This window comes from Haliotis rubra, unplaced genomic scaffold, assembly GCF_003918875.1.
Source record: "Haliotis rubra isolate DU_JTF1 unplaced genomic scaffold, ASM391887v1 Scf17, whole genome shotgun sequence".
NCBI classification, from domain to species: domain Eukaryota; kingdom Metazoa; phylum Mollusca; class Gastropoda; order Lepetellida; family Haliotidae; genus Haliotis; species Haliotis rubra.
This window is the reverse complement of record NW_025765669.1, coordinates 2,959,189-2,982,314: the sequence shown is the minus strand read 5'-3', so window position 1 is coordinate 2,982,314 and position 23,126 is coordinate 2,959,189. Positions and strand designations below refer to the sequence as shown.

Sequence of the window (23,126 nt, the reverse complement as noted above, 5' to 3'; positions counted from 1 at the left end):
TGATGGGGTCTTTGTGGCCCTTTTTGGTGGCTCGTGCATAGGGCGGCTGCGGGTGCTGGACGAAGAGTTTCTTGTGGAGTGTGGGTCCTATCTCATTTTTATCTAGAAGACGGTGTTCTCTCTGCAGTCGGGCGGTGGGGTCCTTCTTTAGTTGCTGGTAGGTGCTGTTGTCACTCAGGATGTTGTCAGTGACGGTGTGGAAGTGGGATGTGTCCATTATGACGGTGGCTCTACTTTTATCAGCAGGGGCAAGAGTGATACCTGATATCACAGAGCAGACCCTGATATCACTCTCAACTCAACTTCTAAAATGCCCATCAAAGAAGATATAGTATTTAGTTTGTCAGCGCTATTTCATCAAAGTATAATTATAAACACTAAAATGTGATTCCAACTCTGATTAGTTGCACGAAACACGGACAAAGTTCTTCATAGTATTATGTACAACGTATAATATGAGTCCTCTATCACCTTTTGTAATTCACTGTAAGCAAATACGTGCTGGCAACGAAATGTCAAATCACTCGCAAACGTAGTGAAATAAGGGAGCAGGATAGAATGAGAGATTGGCAAGATCAGCTGTACATACCAGTGAAGTGTTACATCTTTTAAATGTATGTGGGAAATATTTTGCTAAATAACGTGTGAAATTATTTGTTATCAGTTCATATGGGGACTGCTGAAACTACAGCAGTCCCCTGTTCAACCTACTATTGTCAAGACGAGTGAGTTCAGTTTTACGCCGCCTTTAGCAATATTCCAGCAATATCACGGTGGGGTTCGCCAGAAATGGTCTTCACACATTGCACCAATATGGGAAATCGAACCCGGATCTTCGGTGTGACGAGCGAACGCTTTAACCACTGGGCTACCCACAGCCCCTTGTCAAGACCATATTCATGGAACACATTTGTTCTATGAATATGGTTTGATAAGGAAATACACCCCGGGTTTTTGGCGTGACGAGCGAGCGACTAGGCTACCCCGCAGCCCCTTGTCAAGACGAACACATTTGTTCTATTAATGTGGTATGATAAGGAAATACAACCCGGGTTTTTTGACGTGACGAGCGAGCGCTTAAACCACTGGGCTACCCACAACACCTTGTCAAGACCATATTCATAGAACACATATGTTCTATGAATATGGTTTGATAAGGAAATACAACTCTGGTTTTTGGCGTGACGAGCGAGCGACTAGGCTACCCCGCAGCCCCTTGTCAAGACGAACACATTTGTTCTATTAATGTGGTATGATAAGGAAATACAACCCGGGTTTTTTGGCGTGACGAGCGAACGCTTAAACCACTGGGCTACCCACAACCCCTTGTCAAGACGAACGCATATATTCTCTTAATGCGGTATGATAAGGAAATACAACCAGGGTTTTTGGCATGACGAGCGAGCGCTTTAACCACTAGGCTACCCCGCAGCCCCTTGTAAAGACGAACGCATATGTTCTCTTAATGCGGTATGATAAGGAAATACAACCAGGGTTTTTGGCATGACGAGCGAGCGCTTTAACCTCTAGGCTACTCCGCAGCCCCTTGTCAAGGCGAACGCATATGTTCTATCAATGCGGTATGATAAGGAATCGAAATTTCCCCGTTATTAGAATTGATAAAAAGCTCCGGGAATACTTGCACCTAACACCGTGACGCGAATCTTTGTCAACGATCGCAGTTCAGCTAAAACCGCCTCAAGTAAAAGACAAACATTCCATCGACAGCCTGCTTTATTTCCCAATATCATGCATGTACAGGCGGAAGTGCGTCTAATTTGTGTCTGCGACACTAAATAAAACTGCGATACCTTCATCACTACGCCTGGCTCTTAGAATCTCGACATCGATATTCCATAAATAACATCTCTCAAAAACATGTTTGGTTAATGAAACGTAAACTCTCCTATTTATTAGAATATTTTTCTTGTAATGCTACATTTGGGCATTGAGTGATCTTACTTCAGAGTGACTCGATAAGGCTAAGACTCGGGTATTTCTACCTTATGTGTTCTGGATTGTACACTGATCGCAGGAAATCCTTTGCGTGTCGAATACAACGATCACACGTATCAACTCTAATTTAAGAAACATTATCACAGAAACATTCGTTTACGGTAAAAGTTATATTGATTAGCCATATTATTGTCGACGAATAATATTGTGTTTATCTGGTTATCGAAGTTTTCGTCCTCCTCATGATGAATTTAGTTCCACGTATTAAACAAAATCGTTCGCACTCGAGCTCCTTGTTCATACCTGTTGTTTGTTACGCTGTAACGCAATGGGCACTCGCTGGTAAAAGGTTACAGTAAAGGGGTTTACGATGACAGGGGATAAAAGTAAGAGCATTGGAATATCTACTATCACCTTTGCAGAGTATATGTACAAGTTCTGTGAAGTGACTGATTATATTATTTATGAATATTGAGATAGATATTTAAAAGATATTCATATGCCAATTACGTAAATGAATACATATTGTCAAAGAAATGAATTTACTATGCCTTGAAATTCCTTTCACCAAATGTCCTGTTTAAAAATATATAAAAGTATAAGGTAAATATGATACATATGGATACATCTAAGAGTGAGTGAGTATGGTTTTAGTCCGCTTTAAGCAATATTCCAGCAATAACACGGCGGGGGATCAGAAATAAACTTCATACATTGTAAAAATGTGGGGAATCGAACCCGGGCCTTCGGCGTTATGAGCTAACTCTTTAATCACTAGGCTACCTTACCACCCAAAATATACATCTAAGAGTAATAGCATGTCATAATAATAAATACATATGTACACGTCATTAAACACATCATGTTGTAGCCTAGACACATGGTGTATGAACAATTGACATTCAGTCATGCTGTGCACTTGTGTCTGTATTCTATAGATGCGTTCCTAACCAGCGCATGTATGCACAACGTGTTTGATGTCTAACTTACACTTGGTTTGTATCAACAAGCAGTATGTTCCTTAACGAACATTGTCACAGTGTCAAACAAACCGCTGGACATATACATACATGTTGATCGATTTTCAAAACACAAAGACAAAGACAACTAAAATATACAAAGTGCTGAACACGGACAAATACTTTTAACTACAATGACAGGAGATACGAACACTCTTACCGCTGTGGACTCATGAAGATCCGTCTTCAGCAGCCCATGCAAGAAGCGGCTAACGGGATCGGGTGGTCAGGCTGGCTGACTTGGTTGATATATGTCATCGTGTCCCAATTGCGTAGATCGATGCTCATGATGTTGATCACTGGACTGTTTGGTCCAGACTCGATTATTTACATAAGACCGTTATATAACTGGAAAATGATGAGTGCTGCGTTCTCGACAAACATATTGTCACGATCGCGACAGACTTGTGTTGATAAATGTGGCTGTGCTGCAAATTGGTGTGAGAAGAAGGTTCATCACGTGATCAATCTCGCTCCCTTTAAAACTGCTTATGAATTTTAAATGGGAATTATTGAAATCTTTCACATTCATTTGTTTAAATAACGCAAACATTGTTCAACAGAATTTGAATTTGGGTAAATACTTGTTTTTATAATTGATGTTGTATGGCATATTTCGAACACGATCTCACGTTTATTTATGCTTTCGAGCTTACGTTTTTTAGTATTTACGAATTTTAAATTTTATTTTGAATTTCGGAAAATATTCAGCTGACTTACACACGGGCAACAATAATATTGCCACTTAAATAACATGATCAAAGATAGAAATGAAGACTAGGATGCGACAACTATCACCGCTCTAAAACTACTGATTTTGAACAGTTTTCAAATGATGTTTTTTGTTCGAATTCAGCAATACGTGACAAGTCTAAAACTGCTATAGATACAAAATGGGATAAATGGAACGCCCAGCAATCAGCATCCCGAATCAGGAATTTGGTGACAAAACCCTTTTCTGCATCACTAATGCAATAAGAGCAAACTTGTGTATGCATCATACAATACCCTCATCCATAACTCAAATAACACTTATTTAGCAGGAATCAATATTTGTAACATGCACTGATACATACATCAACCCTGATCTCATTCAGCCGAGTCTACTGGGCTGCACATAACCATAAGTCCTTGACGAAAAGGTCATCTACTTACGTATAACACGTAAGTAATGCTTATTCTGACACCAACCTTGCCAGACTTTAACATTTTCATGTGCTTACGTGTCCCCACGTTGTTTCTGATTGTGTGAAGCTTTGAAAAGCTTGAGAGTAAATTATCCCTGAAAATGAACTCCGGTTTGAATGTGTTACTGTCCTGACATTACTTCATCGATTTCAGATCATCTCCCAAACACAATATATCCGGGCCACTCTCTTTTATCAGTATCGTTTTGGATTAAGCAAGACATCTGTGATTTAAACTGTCGTGAACAAAATCTGCTTCCCACGACCATTTTTGTCATTACGCAGATTTAACACTGGAAAAAACACCACCTGTCTAAATTCTGAACTCATTACGAACGAGATAAAGACCCTAAACAGTTGACCGATGACGGTTTTACAAAATTTATAATCAGCTTCTGTATACAGTACACACATTCTGTATACCTTTGAGAAGTTGCCAGTATATATTCTATTTATGTCACTGATCATATCTATTAGCAGTGTTTCACACGTATGTTCAACTTATTAAGGGTAAGATGAAAAATGTCTCCAAAACGTTTAATTGAAAAATGCAGGTCCAAAATGAACCTATTTGCTACAATGACATTTATTACTATCGACCCGTGAAGATCCGGGTTAGAATTGATCTTCAGTAACCCATGCTTGTCGTAAGAGGCGACTAACGGGATCAGGTGGTCAGGATCGCTGACTGGGTTGACACATGTCATCGCATTCCAATTGCGTAGATCGATGCTCATGTTGTTGATCACTGTATTGTCTGGACCAGACTCGATTATTTACAGACCACCGCCATATAGCTGGAATATCGCTGAGTGCGGTGTAAAACTAAACTCACTCACGCACTGTTACATATACTATTTATACCGTCATAAGGTAACATGAGTTAGGCGTAGGCCTATTATATCACCTTTAGGTGTGATTTCAATAAGCAAGAAATTGCAGTGGAGTGTATTGTCCTCTGTATTCATGACCAAGTATCACGTCACCATTGTAGCGATTGACTTTAACTGTCTGGTTTAATTGGTTGTGGTTGGTGTTTGCACTGGTCCTGTCATAAATTTTCATTTTGATCTTAAATTCACGAAATATACATCACCAGATACCTGGTTACTGTAATGCCCACAAACATATGCTGCCTGGCTGAGGGAGAATATTTGGCTGGAATTCAGCAATAAGCATGAAGAGTATGGTGTCCCCACGGCTGTCAGACACCCCAGTTGTCAGACAGTCCAATACACAATTTTATATGGTTGAGTGAACACAAAAACAAAGGCTGTTACCCATTACGATAATGGACTAGTCCAACTGATAATCCTGTAGTCAGACACTTTGTGGTGAAATTTATAGTGTGGCACAGGTATATTTTTATTTACATATTTACAGTATAACTATATGCAACACATGTAAACAGTCAAGAGTGTGCCATGTTCCTCCTTCACATAGAGGCTCAGAACCTTTTGGCCACCCTCGCAGTTAACGATGATATGAAGTACCCTAGGAAGGGGCGATGAAGTCTCGCGTCTCGACGTGACTGAAGGTGAAAATACGTCCGTTAAAATATTGTGTGGCGAATCATGAGTAAAATAATCATAGCCGTTACAATGAACTGTCTGTGATAAAAAGTAGCTTATAGCTTAACCGCGTTTATAAATGGCTGGAATACTTTATCTAGAGTCTTCAGTAATCCTATTTTCATGTTGAAATAATGTTTGATTGGCTACTTATTTTCTGTTGCAATATTGGAACTAACCATAGCCATAATTAATTGGAGATTAACTATACTTTTATTCCCCCTCATACCAGTCCTATCAGCCAGAGTGCATATGGGTTACTGGTCATTACAAATATGTTCAGGTCATTTTCCTGAAAGTAGTTTTATCCTATACGGTTTGTACAGTTATGATATCTTATATAACTACCGATGATGCGTGTATCGGTAAGGACATCAGGTTCGTTTCGGACCACTTGAAAGTGTTTCCAGCTGATTCTGGTCCTGTCGGACGCATCCACCCATCTCATCCCAGATGTGTTTTGAGCAGTACAGCAATCTTATGTTCATCCTGGGGGCGGGGATTCTATCGCCTTAACATTACATTTGTATTACGAGTAGAACATGATCTTCCCAGTAGTGCACGGCACTCAACAGACACAATGATCAATTGTGTTCTCCAGTGAATGAGTGAGCTTAGTTTTACGTTTTATTCCAGCAATATGACTGCAGGGGACACCAGAAATGGGCTTCACACATTGTACTCATGTGGGGAATCGAACTCGGGTCTTAGTCACTCGCAAGCCATATGGCAGCGGTCTCTAAAAAATCGAATCAGGACCACACAATCAGGTGGTTAACAGTATGAGCAATTGGGAAACGATAACATGTGTTAACCAAGTCAGTCGGCCTAACCAATCGATCCAGTTAATCGCCTCTTACGACAAGCATAGGTTACTGAAGACACATTCTAAGCGAGAATTTCACGGGTCTACTCGTTTTGTAAAATTACATTAGGTAAGACAGACCACATGTTTAATTCTGTTAGCAGCTCGTACATTGTGACTACAAGTTAACGGAGTGGTCTTCCATAAGCAACATAGAGAAGGGCTGCCTTGTTACAATACGACAAAGAAAGGCCAGGGACCCGTTACTCAAAGCTACAGAAGCACTACTATCGGAGCTACGATCACTTTGTAGAATTTCCTCCAGGTTTTGTGACGTAGGAACAACAGTGAAATTCACTGGCATTCACGAACATTCACCAGCATTATCATCGAAGGCACTCATTTCGAGGGCACCAGGGATAGATTATTATGTTTTGAGACATGAACATGTTGTATCTATCAGCTGGCACATGGGAGCGGTGTTAGAAAGATATTGTACTTGTGAGAATGCCAATAACTAAACCATTTGGTCCAGACTCGATTATATACATCATCCGAGTTACATGACTGGATTATTGTCGAGTACGCCGTTAGACAGCGAACAAAACATTTAAATTCATCTATAATTCTAAAGGACAATCCATAACTCAGTCACGCACATGGTAATCTTACAAATACATTCCAACTGGCCAATATAGCTTTTGTTCCACCATGATATTAATTATATAGAAATGTTAACAAAACCAATATCTATTTCTATTCATATATTGACAATAGGAGAGTATTAGTCATTACCATATATTCTTTGATCTTCGGGATACAGGTAGAGTTAATTATCTCTGTTTATATATACAATATGTACTCATTGAATTCAGTTACAATACATGGATAATTGTCAAATATATATAAAACGTCAACGCCAAAAATAATTAGTCTCCATTATCCGCTGAAACAGATTGTTCCATCACAAGGCAAAAATGGTAAACATTTATTAACGGGCTACTTGATTGGTTTGTACGTTTATGCCACACTGAGATATATGGCGGTGGTCTGTAAATAATCTAGTCTGGACCAGACAATCCAGTGATCAACAGCATGCGCATCGATCTAAGCAACTGGGATGCGATGACATGTGTCAACCAAGTCAGCGAGCCTGACCACCCGATCCCGTTAGTCGCTTCTTACGATTACTGGATTACTGAAGACCAATTCTAACCCGGATCTTCACGTGTTAAAGGGTTACCTAATGATATCAGGTGTTCGCGAAAATGATACGCATCTCCTGTCCTGGAGGCCGAAGCCGCTATTCTCAAATTCTCCAAATACCAGTCTAAGATTAATATTTAGCCTATGCATTGTACCACTGACCTAACCTACTTCCTACTAACCGATTTAACGTCTTAAGAAGAAGATTAATATATGTTATTATTCTACAAAATGTCAAAATGTTTGATTGATAGCTTCTTACTTGACATTATATTTAAAAATAGTCATTGATTGCCTTTGTTATTGTCAAGTACTTATTAAAATTAATACAGGCAGATTTGGATGTAATAAACCTTGAGCTTTAAATAACTAAGCATCAAGTTTGATTCATATTTAATAGATAAAAAAATATTGAAGAGTTCATCAAGCAAAAGTCCACTTTTAATCTGTGTCACGTGACCAATGACCTCTTCGACTAATTTAGCCGACAGCTGAAACTGATATGGTATTTTCAGTGTACATGGTGTATTATTCAAATCTGACCTCAGTTTCAGCAACATTATTTAGCTTATAACACATACAGCTGTTCACAGCCCGAGATTAGGAAATACAGCTTGAAATAATACTTTTCTTCCGATGGAAGTAAAAATAACGCTGAAAAAGGCATCTATATAATTCACCGACTCGTTGACACCAGATACACATTACCAGCAAACTGAATTCAGGTACGAAGCATCGTTAATTCATTCCCGAAACAACAAACTATAGACGGTTTGGTCAACCTTGAATATCGTTTAAATTCACATCAGAAAATAGTGTATGAAAATAAAAGATGTAAAACACTTTTCAAGCTAAAGTTTTTAGATTAGAAAATGTAGAAGGTCGATAAAAGACCAAAATGCTCAAACACACACTATACTGTCACTATTCAAAGACTGACAATAGTGCTATGCTTGTAAGCGACAAAACGTTTTCGCGCCGGAAGTTCTACTCCCCCCAAACATCTACCGCTTAGTGCAAGCAATTCAAGGACACATAAGTATGTTTCTAACTGAACCTACGTTTAATGATTTATTACTGTTTATACTACTTAAATTGACGTTGTCATAACGAAAGCAGACCGTACACATGTTGTGTAATGGGGAAAATGACTGATTATGTTATTGACCTATTGACCTATTTAACTAACAATTAAACTTGATATGACGTTATGGACTCTCCACATTCAGGTACCTGTACCATCCAAGGCCACACATAGACAAGTTGAGTGCACTTTTGCCATCACAATGTGAGCTGATTCTAGTTGACCTTTTAAGAGACCTTTCAACATCCTATATTGGTCGATGGTATCTATCTGAACGAAAACAAATATAGACGGATGTGATTGGCTGGAAGGGGCATCGCAGACTGCACCATTGTGTATGTACTTCTGTTAATTAATACCAATGTAGTTGACCTGCATATTATTTTTGAGCGTCAAATTCAAAATTGAAAATCACACTTACGCTATCTATCACTGGTACGACATCTTTCAGTAGAAAGTAGCTAGCTCTGTGTTCTTGCTGATTGCCCTAATTTATGTCCATACTGTCTCACGTAGCACAATTAACGTTTATCTGCGGGATTGCAGCTACCTCTTCTGAGGCGCATGGATTCACTATACACAGTTGCGTCCCTTTGGCGTAGCAGGAGCCCATGCCTTTGGGTTCGAATCTCCCAGATTTTCCTCATTTTGTGTCTAGGTTTGTTAGTAACATGCCCGTGCTCCTGGGTTGAACCAAGGTGGTAACGTCTAAGGACGCACTTCAGGCACTTTCCACATTCAGAATACAAGAAGGATATAACTGAACAACTGTTCAAATCAACGTTAGAAAAAACTATTCACTCACTCATTTGTATTTATCTTCAGGTTGCCGAGGGCCAACCCTACGTGGACATGTGGAAAGTGTGGACTCTGTGTGTTGTGCTTGTGTTCGGGGTTGTGGGCACACGGGCTGGGAAAGAAACAAACGATGAACCTGACAAGGTGAGATTATTTTTCAAAGAATTGGTACCGAATGAAATGACGTTTCATTAGATGTCAAGGACCATGCCTGTAATTGTGAGAAACGGTATTGAATGTCAGTTGCTTCAACGTTTCTATGGAAGCGGTTCCCACTGGGCTTAAATTGCTTGGTTTGATGTTTAACGCCGCACTTAGCAATATTCCAGTTATATGGTGGCGGTCTGAAAATAATAATCTGGACCAGACAATCCAGTGATCAACAACATGAGCATCAATCTACGCAATTGGGATATGATGTGTCAACCAAGTCAGCGAGCCTGACCATCCGATCCCGATTGTTGCCTCTTACGACAAGCATGGTTCTGACCCGTATCTTTACTGGTCTCCTTAAAAGGCCCAAAACAATGTTGCAAATGAGATGAATGGATTACAAAATAAAGAAACGACACCAAGGGAAAATCGCGTCTGGCTATTTCATCCGCCATTCACACAATTCGTTAAAACAAATAAGTGTTTGTTTGTGATCTAGCAATACATAAACTCTTTTGCCATACGCTTGTCATGCATACACGCATTATAAACAAATAATTACATAAATATCATATTGTCATTTATACATAATAAACACATGTGATGTTCTATGGTCTCATAAAAACATATTGTGAAGTCATATGCTACACGTCATTCCGTGCAGATGTATAGAGATGTTATAAAGATAATTGGACATGCAATAATAACATAATCGAATTCGTAAATGGACAGATATTTATCATTATGGAAATGTTTTTGTCGACTGAGTTGAGTCAGTGTCAGCAATGTAAAGAACACACGTGGTGGTCATATTCAGTGTCAGATAGAGAGCATATCATAGCCTTCAGGAAATATATATAATACATGTATATAAATTTTATTTGTAAGTCATTCAATATGTTAATATCGTAAAAAGAATATCAGTAAAAGGTTATGCTTATTTATTTTCTGTGTTTACAACCGCCCTTTTTTGTCAATCCGACGTCAAATAATAATTGTGTCTTGTCTCGGTTTTTACCACCACTTTAGAAATGTTATGACCTGGTGTGATAAAAATAATCTTACCAGTGCAGACTGACACAAAACAAAGGTCAGCTTGATTCTTCTTCATCTGAAAGTTTAAAACTGATTTCGAAGCCGATCGATTGATCTGCACCCCAAAATGATTTAGACTATTTATAAGTGATCTAATTTTTTTAAACTTCACACAAATAAGTTTATTACCATCCAATTTCCACCTGTGTTCGTTCTTTTGCCAGGTGGTTTATAAGTATGCGAGGATACATATTTATAACTGGTTAACGCTTCATTCTTCTCTGGGTTCGATTGCCCCCGTTGATACAATGTGTAAACTGGTATCCTCGATCGTGGTATTTTTGGAATACTGCTAAACACGACGAAAGCACGTACTCTAACTTTTTAAAGTACTTTTCAAATGTACTGATGAAAGAAATGAGCAGAAATTCAAAATGGTATCGTCAATGAAAACAACAGATGTAGAGTCATAATCATGTCCTTGCTTACCGGTTGTATGCGCGCCTGTCATCTTCACTACTACGCTTAATAAGTAGGTAAGTAAATGATGGTTTAAGCCCAGTCAGTAATATTGCAAGGTGTTTTATCGGCTAGAATAAGCTGACAGACACAATATAATGTATATGAAAACATCAAAGAGAGAATTGAACAGTCTCGATTGTTTACTGAAACAAATTTCATACCGGGCGCACGTATACAAGTAAATTATATAAGTGGATCACTGAAATTAACACCAGATGTGTGCGAATATGGTAACATTATTCGACCAGACAATCCAGTTAAAGTGGACCAGTCAACCCGGTGACACGAGTGCGGATTTACTGATTTCGTGGAAACTGAAAAGTTAACGATAAAAGTCTTGTTTAATTTGAATCACGTCTTCGGTATACAAGTGCAGATATTCTCCTGCTTTTTAAACACTGGGGAACATAAATTAAATTTGTTCGTTTTCCAACACAGTGTCAAAGATAGACATCGGACGCCCCAAATGCTCTTTATAATACAAGACTCATTTTGGTTAGTTAAAAGTCGGGTTTTGATTGTCCTGACTGTCTTAGTTGCCTGTATCAGGGGCTGGTCATAGGTATTGACGAGCGATAGCGAGCTATATACATGGGAACAAAAGCATACGCGAAGTTAGATGAAACAGCATGTTATCTGCAGATCGTTCAAAGAAATGACGCTACAAAACATTATTGATCTTATTTGTTGAAAAAAATATTCAGACAAACAACACGCAAGCATTAAGTTAGTGTGACCTTAAGGCCGCCCAGTTGGCAATATATTAAACGTTTGTCGTTGCAAGCATGTCTTTCAAAGCCTTAATACAATGGCACTGTAATGAAGGACCACACGTTACCATTGCTTTCAAAGCAATTTATCGCGTTAACCTTTATTACACTCAGCCAAAGATACGTAGGTGGTTGCCTATGACCGGTTCATTGCTCTATCAATAACAAGTAATAAGGAAATCAGGAAAGTATTAAATGTTTTATCTGCAATTGCTTCGAAGTAGCCTTTAAGCGAGAGCATTTCGGCATTAATTGCTTCAGAGGAATTCAGCATTATTATCAGTCTTTGGGGAAAGGTGGGAGTATGTTTTACCTGTCGATATTTTCAATGATTTCGTGTATTAGAGTGGCTGACTCATTATTGGTACTTGACAAGCCGACGGGAGGTTAACACTAATTATATAAGATCGAATAAAATCGTTTATTTACGTCATCAATGGTTGACGTCAAGAATTGGTGATACGACGACTCTAAGAGTAGTAGAAATCTACTTGTGAATAAGATGTTATATATTTTATAAACTTAATGCCACAAGTGTAGATCCTGATACAATTAATCTGAATGTTATCATTAATTCATTCCTACAATTCAACCCTGACGATCAGAATTGGTCTTCAGCAACCCATGCTGAGGTGATTAACGGGATCGAGTGGTCAGGCTCGCTTACTTAGTTAGACACATGTCATCGTATCCCATGTATAGGTCGATGCTCACGGTGTTAATTACTGGATTGTCTGGTCCAGACTCGATTATTTACAGACCGTCGCCATATAGCTGGAATATTGCTGAGTACGGCGTTAAACATCTAACAAACTACAAATTCAAAACGTTTTCGAGAGATAATTAAAAATTTAGCTTGTCTTTAAAATTGTGATATTTTGGCTGCATAAATGAATCCATTGTTCACATCACATATGCAACTTAAAACAGACACGAATAGCTTATCATGACATATACTTCATGACATTTTCAGCACGAAGATTCGAAGAACTATACAGAAGGCAGCAGTGTAACCTCCAGTCCTTCCCAAGTCCATAACCCTCAGGAGGATCCTGTTGCCTTTATGGACTCTGTGCTAGGATACCGGTTACCCTTGAGCACGAATGATAATGAACTAAAGAAACGTGCCAGGCACTTTGGGTTCGTGGGGAGTAGAGGTCGACGAGGAAAGACGTCAGTAAATTCCTTGTCCGAGGAACTATTCCCAGTACGACAACCGATGAGCAACAGCGCTCGTCTCCGGATGCTCCTTGAGAACCGAGACGAAGGTAATGTCCCTAAAACTTCCTTGTCAGTGTTCTTTAGTCAGCCAGCCTTGAAATTCAGGAGTAAATTCGGAAATAAGAAAGATCTTGATTGATGATAGCAATTCTCAAGGGCAAACTGTACTGACAACTACTGGTCTTAGAGTATTGTTTTGTTGCCTTGAGCTTATTTGATGTATGGGATAAAGAAAGCATTGTTAAAGCCGTTATTGAGAAAGTGGAATCCTTAAGCTTGTGTTCAAGACATTCATTTGAAAATTAATTTCCCTTTAGATGACCAAATGTCTTCCCACTTTTGTAGTCAACCCACTTTAAGGTTGCTTGTTTTCTTTTGTGTGCGTAATTGCTCCTGCTTTGTAATGCGAACGCAAGACATTTCTCATTTATAGGACAACTTCTGGCTATTTGTCTACGCCAAAGCAATTACATAGTGTTGTGTCAACTAAATGAATTTTGTCAATCGGTTGTTACAGACTTATAATTAATGCGTCACAACCTAATTCCCGAAATGATATACTGCACTTATTTATAGTTTTGGTTGTAATCTTTAGTCATTAGTTAAAGATTCGACGATAATGACAGAGATGTTTCTTATGTACCTCAAAAAGGAAGACAAGATTGACAAGTCATCAACTATCTTCAAGGCTTTCGATATGTTATGGTAGCTCACTTGACGGTGTTGTAGTGTATCTTAAGCACCATTCGCCGTGTGCTGTGATTGCTACATAATGAAAGAGATTTTAAGGAGGATGCTGGTTTGTTTTTCAGTTTTATTTTTCACTTAACTGCAAACGTGAGATATTCATAAATGGCTAAGCCAGTCCAGGTGAACATTTTGCAGGTCAAGTGGTAACATGGACACTTTATTTGAAAAGAAAAAGACAAATGTTCTTTGACATGATTTTCTTTAGCCATTCCTTCTTTGAGAGGCATTTTAGAAGTTGTATAGATGAAGGAAAACCAGTTCTATGGATAGTCAACTTCTTTATTGCAATGGGTGCGACGTTTCGGTGTAGGTACTAACACCGTTATATAAGCTTGATAACGGTGTTAGTTAGGGTTTGATTAATACCACAAGACCCGTTACAGTTCCCGTTAACTCGGTATAATGACCAAACATCGAACAAATCTTAATCCTGCAAATGGAGACTAGGTATGCGTGTTCGTTAACGCTGAACGCTGAGTTTGGTTTTACGCCGCTATGTTTTTAGCAATATGCCAGCAATATCACGGCGGGGACACCCAGAAATGGGCCTCACACATTGTACCCATGTGGGGATTCGAACCCGGGTCTTCGGCGTGATGAGCCAACGCTTTAACCACTAGGCTACCCCACCGCCCCCCGCTTTATGAGTAGATCAGAAGAAGCAACTTATTATTTCAAAGGATCGATTTTGTTTCGTCGAATGGTTCGATACTAAAGAGAAAATCTAAGTCTAAAAGTTAATCAAGATCAGATCTCAACCAACAGTAGAATGTGTTGGTCAAGCTTGGAGACTCGCAATGGACTGTAAAGGGAACCCCAACGGCGTGGTAATGTTGAGAGAGTGACCAAGAATATTTGTCCACCGGCCATGGATTCACTGGCCCAAGTTTGATTTTGAAAAAGGATTTAGTGGATGATGTCCCCCGCAGCGAAATCGCTGGAATATTCATACAAACGTAAAACAATATTCACTCAAACTGAGGACATTTTAACAGCCCTCGGGGATGATGCTTGATTCCTGACTAAAATATAAAACACAATCAAACCAGAAAAACCCCAACAAAACACAATTGTCCATCATGCATTTAACAGGATTAAATAATTCTCTGCAGTATAATAACGGGCACACTGTTAACTCGAAACATGCGGACCTTGACATTACGAATTAGTGATCACATGATCTCGCCTTAGTTGTGAATGCAGCACCAAAGCGAAATAATGCATATAACGTGTTTGGCTGGATGTTGCAAATCGAAATCGTATTGACTGTAGAACTAAAATCACCACAGGTTGAATCAACGTCCAATCAAATATTCAAGCGATCAATTGTAAGGATCAGCAAACTTGTTTTATGTACATTTGCACATGTTGACACGATTTCAAGGCAAATTTTATTACTTAATTTGCGCATATTTAACAAACCGGAGCTATAATTCCCTCACAAACAGCAAAATTTACTCAGTACAGCATTAAACGCGATTTTCCTGGGGATAACGTTTAATATAAGGTTGTTAGATGATTCTACCGAGAGATAACTCAAAACCTAAACGTATTAATGCCCTGCCATGGCAACGACTCCAGATCGTCTTAAGTTTCTGAACGGAGACAAGTTTGTGCCTCTGATAAAAAAAATATAACAATTTAAAAATGTCACGGTTTAGAAATTGGCCTTCGATCGCGATGTTGACAGAAGATTAAAGGAAATTGTAAGCATGAAAACAACGTCGATTAGAATATGCTACTCGAAAAAAGACGATCGATTTTATTTCTTTGTTTTAAGGTTTGCTAGATTCGTTTAATGTCATGTAATTTGCCAATTATAGTTTTTGTTTTTGGTCGTGTCTTTGATGAGGCTTTGTTACAACCCTTAATGTAAAATATACTCTTACTGTAATTTCTTTTACATTAATGGTTACGCGTTCACTCTTTATGTAAAAATCGTTCCATTAAGAGTACGCCCGCAACCCTTAATGTAAAAATACTATTTTTCTACATTAATACTTAATATTGTACATATCTCCTTTGTTGTAAATGATTCTTATAAAACAAACTCGGGCATATAGAGTAACTATCCTTTGCTGTTTGTAAATTCTTCACTGTTATTGCTTCAATTTGGGGCATGTTGATTGCACCTTTCATAATCCGAATACTTCTCAGCAACAAACCACCTGGTACCTGTTTACAAGTTTTCTGTCAGTGATCATAACCAACAGTTAACAGGTTTCTTTCAGTCTTTTTTTATGGGTGTATTTTTAAAACTATACAAATTAAATGTACGTGTCCTCTGATTGGTCGATATAAAAAATGAACCTATTAAAGATTGTTCTACGGAACCCTTGTGCTCTTTATGAAACAAGGTAAGATGGCGCAGCACATTGCCCATGTGCGATACAGGCAGTGTGCCCAACACGGGACCAAAAGCCATTATACATCATTATGAAAACACATAAACGGAATAGAAAAGGTATGCAATGGCTGGATTTTGCGTGTGTTTCCCATATGAATCAAACTCTGTTTATAATCATACACCTTTCAAACGTATGATAATCGTTTATTGCCCAGTGTACAATTTGTATGCACATTGTCATGAATGCTAGGACCGGATTTTCATAACTCTCGAGGCATATATTCCTAAGTTGATATCCCCAAGCTACAGTGGCATTTATGCACAGCTCTATTTTGTACTATTTTGTCAAAACTCATCTTGTACATGAGTAACTCCAAATTAACGGGATATGGGGGTTTATCTTGCACATTTTACATAAATACACTTGTTGCGACACATCATGATAAATATCAACGCATTAAAATCTCGTACTCATCCCTTTTCAGAATCAAAGAACGAGGTAACACTTATTTTATCAAAGTAACGAGGTCTTGCGAAGTTTAATGAGATGCATAATTTTTCAGGAGAGAAATGCCGATCTGTGTATGATACGATTTCATTCTGTATTTTTATATTACCCAATCCAAATAGATTATTGCATTACATAATTGATTATCTACATATTGCATCATTTTGCTTTCAAACACGAGTCAATGCAAGAATGTTGAAATGCACTAATTTGAACTGATTTGTTAAGCCTTCAGTGTTGATGTCACTACAGTCGTACACCACAAGTCAGTGGTATTATTAGATTAGGGAATGTTGGGAGTGCCTACTATTAATGTACCGGCAGAAATAATATCAGGTACCTAATAGACGTGTTAGTGGTTGTATAGACTAAATACATTTGCACACACTCTTTGAATACAGTCTTCAGTTGTACGAGGGTGTGATAATCGATGACTGATTAATCTCTGACGTTGGAGGTTTGTATTTGCTCGCAATTTGCATCCCAGAACATACGTGATATTGTTATAGCGACGTTCATGTTATAAACTGCTCAATTACAAGGACAATCCTGCCATAAAGAGCGAACATATTTGGCTACCTACATAACTATGTGGGTGCCAGGATTGAATCGTCAGTTCATGTAAAAGCACAAAAAAGGTAGGAAAATGAAACCAATAGCGTTGTTGCAGTATTCAACTTAATATGACTTCCAGGTTTGAGTTTTATACCCATATTGCTTTATTCAACGTTGTAGGTTATTACATCATTTACAGCCCATCATTCCATTTCAGTAGATTATGTATGATGATGAATTTCCCATCTAAAACAAACTGGGCCTTAAACAAGGCATTTATTATACTAAAATCGATCATCTTTAATTTACTTAGGAGCCTATTGCCTTTTGATAATAATTTGTGGATGTGGATTTCAGGGCTTGGAACATTTTCAATGCGTTACGTACAAAATGTAAAGGTTACCAGTTTAATGAAAGAATTTGAGTATGTATGTATGTATGTATGTATGTATGTATGTATGTATGTATGTATGCATGTATGTATGTATGTATGTATGTACATACGTACTATTCTGTTTTCAATTTTCATTACTACAGGATGTGCCAAACAAAAAAGTGCGAGTCTTTTGCAACTACAAGAAAAATTGGTGAATTCGCATTCCTGTCATTCTTATCCCATAGATATATAGTATACAGGGAATTGTTTTAAGGTCCCATGTCAACATCTGATCTGTGTCAATCTGCGTATTACCATGGTCGTTCCTGGATGAGTATATTGAGTGAGTGAGTGAATTTAGTGTTACACCGTACTCAGCAATATTCCAGCTATATGCCGAGGTTCTAGTAACGAAAAACTATTATTTTGTACTTTCATTAATTCCTGAAATAAGTCTTATCCAAGAGTAAAATAATGCCACACACAATCTGATCGGTTGCTATTTCTTTGTGACGTCATGTGTACTACTTAAAAATTAACGTGAATGATTTTAAGGTTATGGGGTGATAAATATATGGATGCAGGAGGAGGCATTATGTTGACAGAGAAAGCTCACAAGTTGACACAAAGCTCAGATCAACTTTTTTGCTTTATCAGCTCATAACCTTGAAAATCTGTACAAATGCATGTGTTTTTTCTGTTTGGATTAAAAAACAATAGAATAACATCAGAAACCAGTATTCTGTTAGAACCTGCACATAAAAGCCATCCCCGATAACATATCCATTATTTACATGATGGGCACCGCCAGTGAATGCTTGTACCAAATAAATGTATAAATTGTAACCATTAAGTGCTCAAACCTAATCTTGTAATGACATCTGAAACATATGTGGAATCAAATTTGAACGAAATCGGATAAATATCGCAGTTGCAACTTTTGTGAAGTCCGTGAAAGTACATGATAACTAATTCTCGTTGAAACTGTGGTATTGTGGTCTGTGTTCCAAACACTTTTACACATTTGATACAACTGGACAATATCTACATATCAGCCAATCATCGGAGGCCTTCGTCCGTCATTTGTGGTATTAGGATCATAGCGAAAATGAGTTTACATTGCAAAATATGGCAAGATACACTTTTGTACTACAATCAGTTAGCTAGGAAACGGACCAGGAGCTATAACGCCTCATATGAAATGTGCTTATAACAACCATTTGGCCGAGAATCGAGAAATGATTCAACATTCACACATTAAACAAAAGTAACAACCGATGGATCTTGACTGTCCGAAAAGTATTGTTTCATATTGATAACCCTGTAGACACAATATTATCGTCAATTCAAGCAATTTTACATCAAGAGCATTTGGAGTTAAAGCAAGGGTTAACTCCCAACGCTGAATGTAACTTTGTTTCATTAAGAATAACTTATATTACTAGTTGTAATACAGTTCTATTTGTCAAGGTGGAAGGTATGCATAAAAAATATCCTGTGAACATATTCCTTGCATTCTTTTAAAGGCGACATAAAGCTCCACTCACTCGCTTACACAATATGTTCGTAAACTGACGAAACATAATAACACACCATAGCACATTATAAAATTTGACTTTGATTCCGTTTTTCTTTAGACTGATTCGAATGGGTTGATTCGAGGTTGATAGCCCGAAAGTAAAGTTTCTGTGTCAGTAGTATATTGTAACATGCAGTGACGGATATTGATAAGTCATGTTGGTTTTACCGTTATCATCATTGAAGTTTATTAGAAAAAGAACCAAAATGCTTACTTCCTTTAAATATCAATGAAACCTCATTTTTCGTATAAAACCAAATGCATGATGGTGATTACATGTATGTACTTTTCCAAAATGAAAATCATTCCTTTTCATATAAACATGCACAGGTATATTGTTATTAGTATATTTACGGCATTGTATTTCAGGGTTGTTTGCCAAGGAGAAACGAAAGCCTCACTTTGGCTTCCATGGATCCCGAGGTTAAGGTAACTAATCGACCATCTTGCTTGTGTAATCGACCATGCTGTCAGTGTAGGTCATATGTGTCAAAGAATATGATATGTGTGGGAAATGAAAGTGACGTCATGGAAGGGCGAGTTGTATTATTAGGCACCGTAAGTTTCAGTTCTCTGTACAATAGTGTGCCAGAATACTAAAATATGGGTTCGAATCTGATTCTACCTGTTTATTACCTGGCTTGTCAATGTACATGTTCGTGCTGTTATATGTGTATTGATATGTGTTATAAACAGCCTGTTCGTTAGAAGATGTAACTCTGTACAGTGAGTGAGTTAATAAAGTCACATTGGCAATATGTCAGCCATATCGTGACAAAAACAAGTTCCAAATACATGCTAAATACGGAATTGAATTATAAATACCTGTCACCGAAGGACAATGAAAACACTAGAAGATCACAGATTTAGATATAAAAAAAGTTTGTAAATTTAAAATATTCTCACCAATAATACAATGCAATACATAAACAGACTATAGATCTGAAGGTAGATCACCACAGCACTGTATAGAGGTTTGTCAAAATCCTACGATCGTGGGTTCGAATCTCGGACCGCCACGATGTTTCCAGATTTGTGCATGTAATGGGTTTAACCATAGTGACTGCATCACTTGGGCCTTTCCTCTATCATGCTCACACGTCGGGATGTAACAGGAATGCATTTCAAAACAGCATAAAATCCAACGATGACTAAACACTGCCTGGTATGATAACATTTATACAATGTAGAAGGTATATGGTGTCAAGTAGGCAGATTATTAGAACTGTGTTAATCATGATCTGTTTATGCTTCAGGGGCAGACCACGAATGGTTGGAACCTACTGGAATGGGTTTGAAGGAAACAACCTTGAAGTCATTATGTTATTGTAAGGTACTCTATGCACCCACGTATCTGCTTGAGAACACTGCATCTTTATACGACAGCCATGTCTCCACACTGCGACGACGCGGCGACACGGCACACCATTGTTGTAGACACGACACCGTTAACGGTTACAAGTAGAAGAAGTCTGTTCTCACGCCATTCGTCGTTGCTACATGAACGTAGTTGTTTATTGTTAGCCTTTGGGTATCTATGGACTTTGGCTTCCTGAATAAAGTATTTCTTGATAAAATATGTTACAGGTATAGAAAAGTTATATTGACATTCCTCTCATCAAGAATTCAATCAAGGGTTGGTATTCGAATATGTGAAAGGAAGCTGTAACTAGGTGGATCAATGCATGCCATGATAAACAAAGGATGAACAATATGTACTTTATAGAATAAGTGAGGGGTCACTGGCATAAACATGAAGTACTGAGATACATTACGTTTCTGTGTTGAGGTAGGTTTTTCTCATATACAAACCACGAATATAACAATACATGTTTTATTAACGATTTCACCTGCGTTTATGACCGTTGATGATGTCATTCCTAACAGGTATCATCACTGTTGGAAAATCGTTCAACATTCTTTCGTTATTATCAGAATAGTTCAATGGACTCTGCCGTCAGCCGAGATTTCTTGTAATTATGGAAAAGGTGGATTTGCTTTCAGATACAACTGGTCCTCTTCTCCCTATTATCATAATTTCGAATCTCAAGCAAGAAGCCTTCGTTGGCCTTCCCTAACTATACTATTTTCAGCACAGAGACGTAATTTGGACTGCGCTGTACTTTCAAGTACTTCAAGTGAAGTATATTTAAGAGATGTTACGAAGTTGTTACAGTTGATTAAAGTAAATGGTATGTTCTTAACAAAGGCTTCTGTCCTTCAGTTTCATCCAAAGTTCAGAGTTTTAAACGTGTTGCCTCCTTTTGTATGCTACTATTCGCAACCAGTACGGCTTTTGTGAAGATTTGCATCATTAGTAGCAAGGATTTGCACATTGCCATGATGTATTAGAAGCATTTTAAATTATTCTAAATATCATGCACAGCTACTCATTCTTTAATAGATTATTTGATGGTATTTAACCAATTCATTAATGCACCTTCCGGCTTTAGAACATTACGCCTGTTTATTTCAGAAAAAATATATCTTGATACACCTGGATTGATTTTAAATTCAAGTACTCCTCATAGTGTCGGTATTTCCTACGGATGAAACATGGAAGTCTTTGAGGCATAATTAGAATATGTTCCGGTCTGGTTCTAAGACTCAAAGTTGTCCGACAATGATTTGAATTCACAGAATAAAGCATGGCTTGATGAACTTTCTATGGGTTTTTATTTTTCAAATTGTGGCATGACTTGATTAATGACATCGCGAAGACCAGGTTACTTAGTGCAAACATGCATATAAGAAAATAAAAATACAATAAATTCGACCGACTAGAGATTTAACATGTCATAATCTCTCTCTCTCTCTCTCTCTCTCTCTCTCTCTCTCTCTCTCTCTCTCTCTCTCTCTCTCTCTCTCTCTCTCTGTATATTCGGTAACGCACGATGGATGACGTTCAGCAAAGATTTAACATGTCATAATCTCTCTCTCTCTCTCTCTCACTCTCTCTCTCTCTCTCTCTCTCTCTCTCTCTCGGTATATTCGGTAACGCACGATGGATGACGTTCAGCAAAGATTTTCGATTTTTTATAACTAAGGTTTTGTCGCATGTATTTTTTCTCTGACAAAAAAAGATATTATTTCTGAAAAGAGTACACGGGGTTTCATCAGTTTTGTAATTTTGAAATCATATAATGTATATTGAAACAAATATTTATGAATCAATTCCTCGACGTTGTGGTTCACAGTTTGCACGTGCATGTTTATTCACGGCCCACAACTTGGATGTTTGCGTGAATGCATTGAGCATGCTGTTTACACAAATGGGTTTTGAATGTGAACACCACACCATGACTGTTAAACTATCAGGTGCCCATAGCAACACAGTTGTAAGTAACGAAATGCATAGCTTCCATAAAATCAACGTCGACGCCCTGTAGATATGCTGTAATGGAGTAGTACCAGATATTACAGAGTTCATCGAAACGTCATAGTATAGCACACTGATGCGCATCTACATCAGGACAAAAGCATTCATGACTTTCCACAGGCAGTTCGACCACAGGTGACGTCATGTCAGCTAAACAACCATATTCGGTTGTTGCATCTATGGACTCGATACCAAACTGCCACATTAACAGTTCTGACAATTCCGGTGTTGAAGCCACTTAGAGGTAGGGCGGTATGCAACAGGCGAAGCACAACATTGGACTCAGACGTCCAAAGATACGCCAT

The 23,126-nt window shown here is 38.1% G+C and overlaps 1 protein-coding gene across 2 annotated transcripts in view; it reads left to right on the top strand.

The window, feature by feature from the left end:
- The window catches only part of LOC124272474, a 66,192-nt gene extending 44,089 nt beyond the window's left edge, over positions 1 to 22,103 (top strand). For both annotated transcript variants that reach the window (XM_046707654.1, XM_046707653.1), the window contains exons 2-5: positions 9,654 to 9,770; positions 13,080 to 13,374; positions 19,812 to 19,871; positions 20,699 to 22,103. In XM_046707654.1, the coding sequence (XP_046563610.1) occupies positions 9,681 to 9,770; positions 13,080 to 13,374; positions 19,812 to 19,870 (444 nt within the window). In that variant the 5' untranslated portion in view covers positions 9,654 to 9,680 and the 3' untranslated portion in view covers position 19,871; positions 20,699 to 22,103. The remainder of the gene's footprint in view (positions 1 to 9,653; positions 9,771 to 13,079; positions 13,375 to 19,811; positions 19,872 to 20,698) is intronic.
- The last annotated feature ends 1,023 nt before the right edge of the window (positions 22,104 to 23,126 follow it).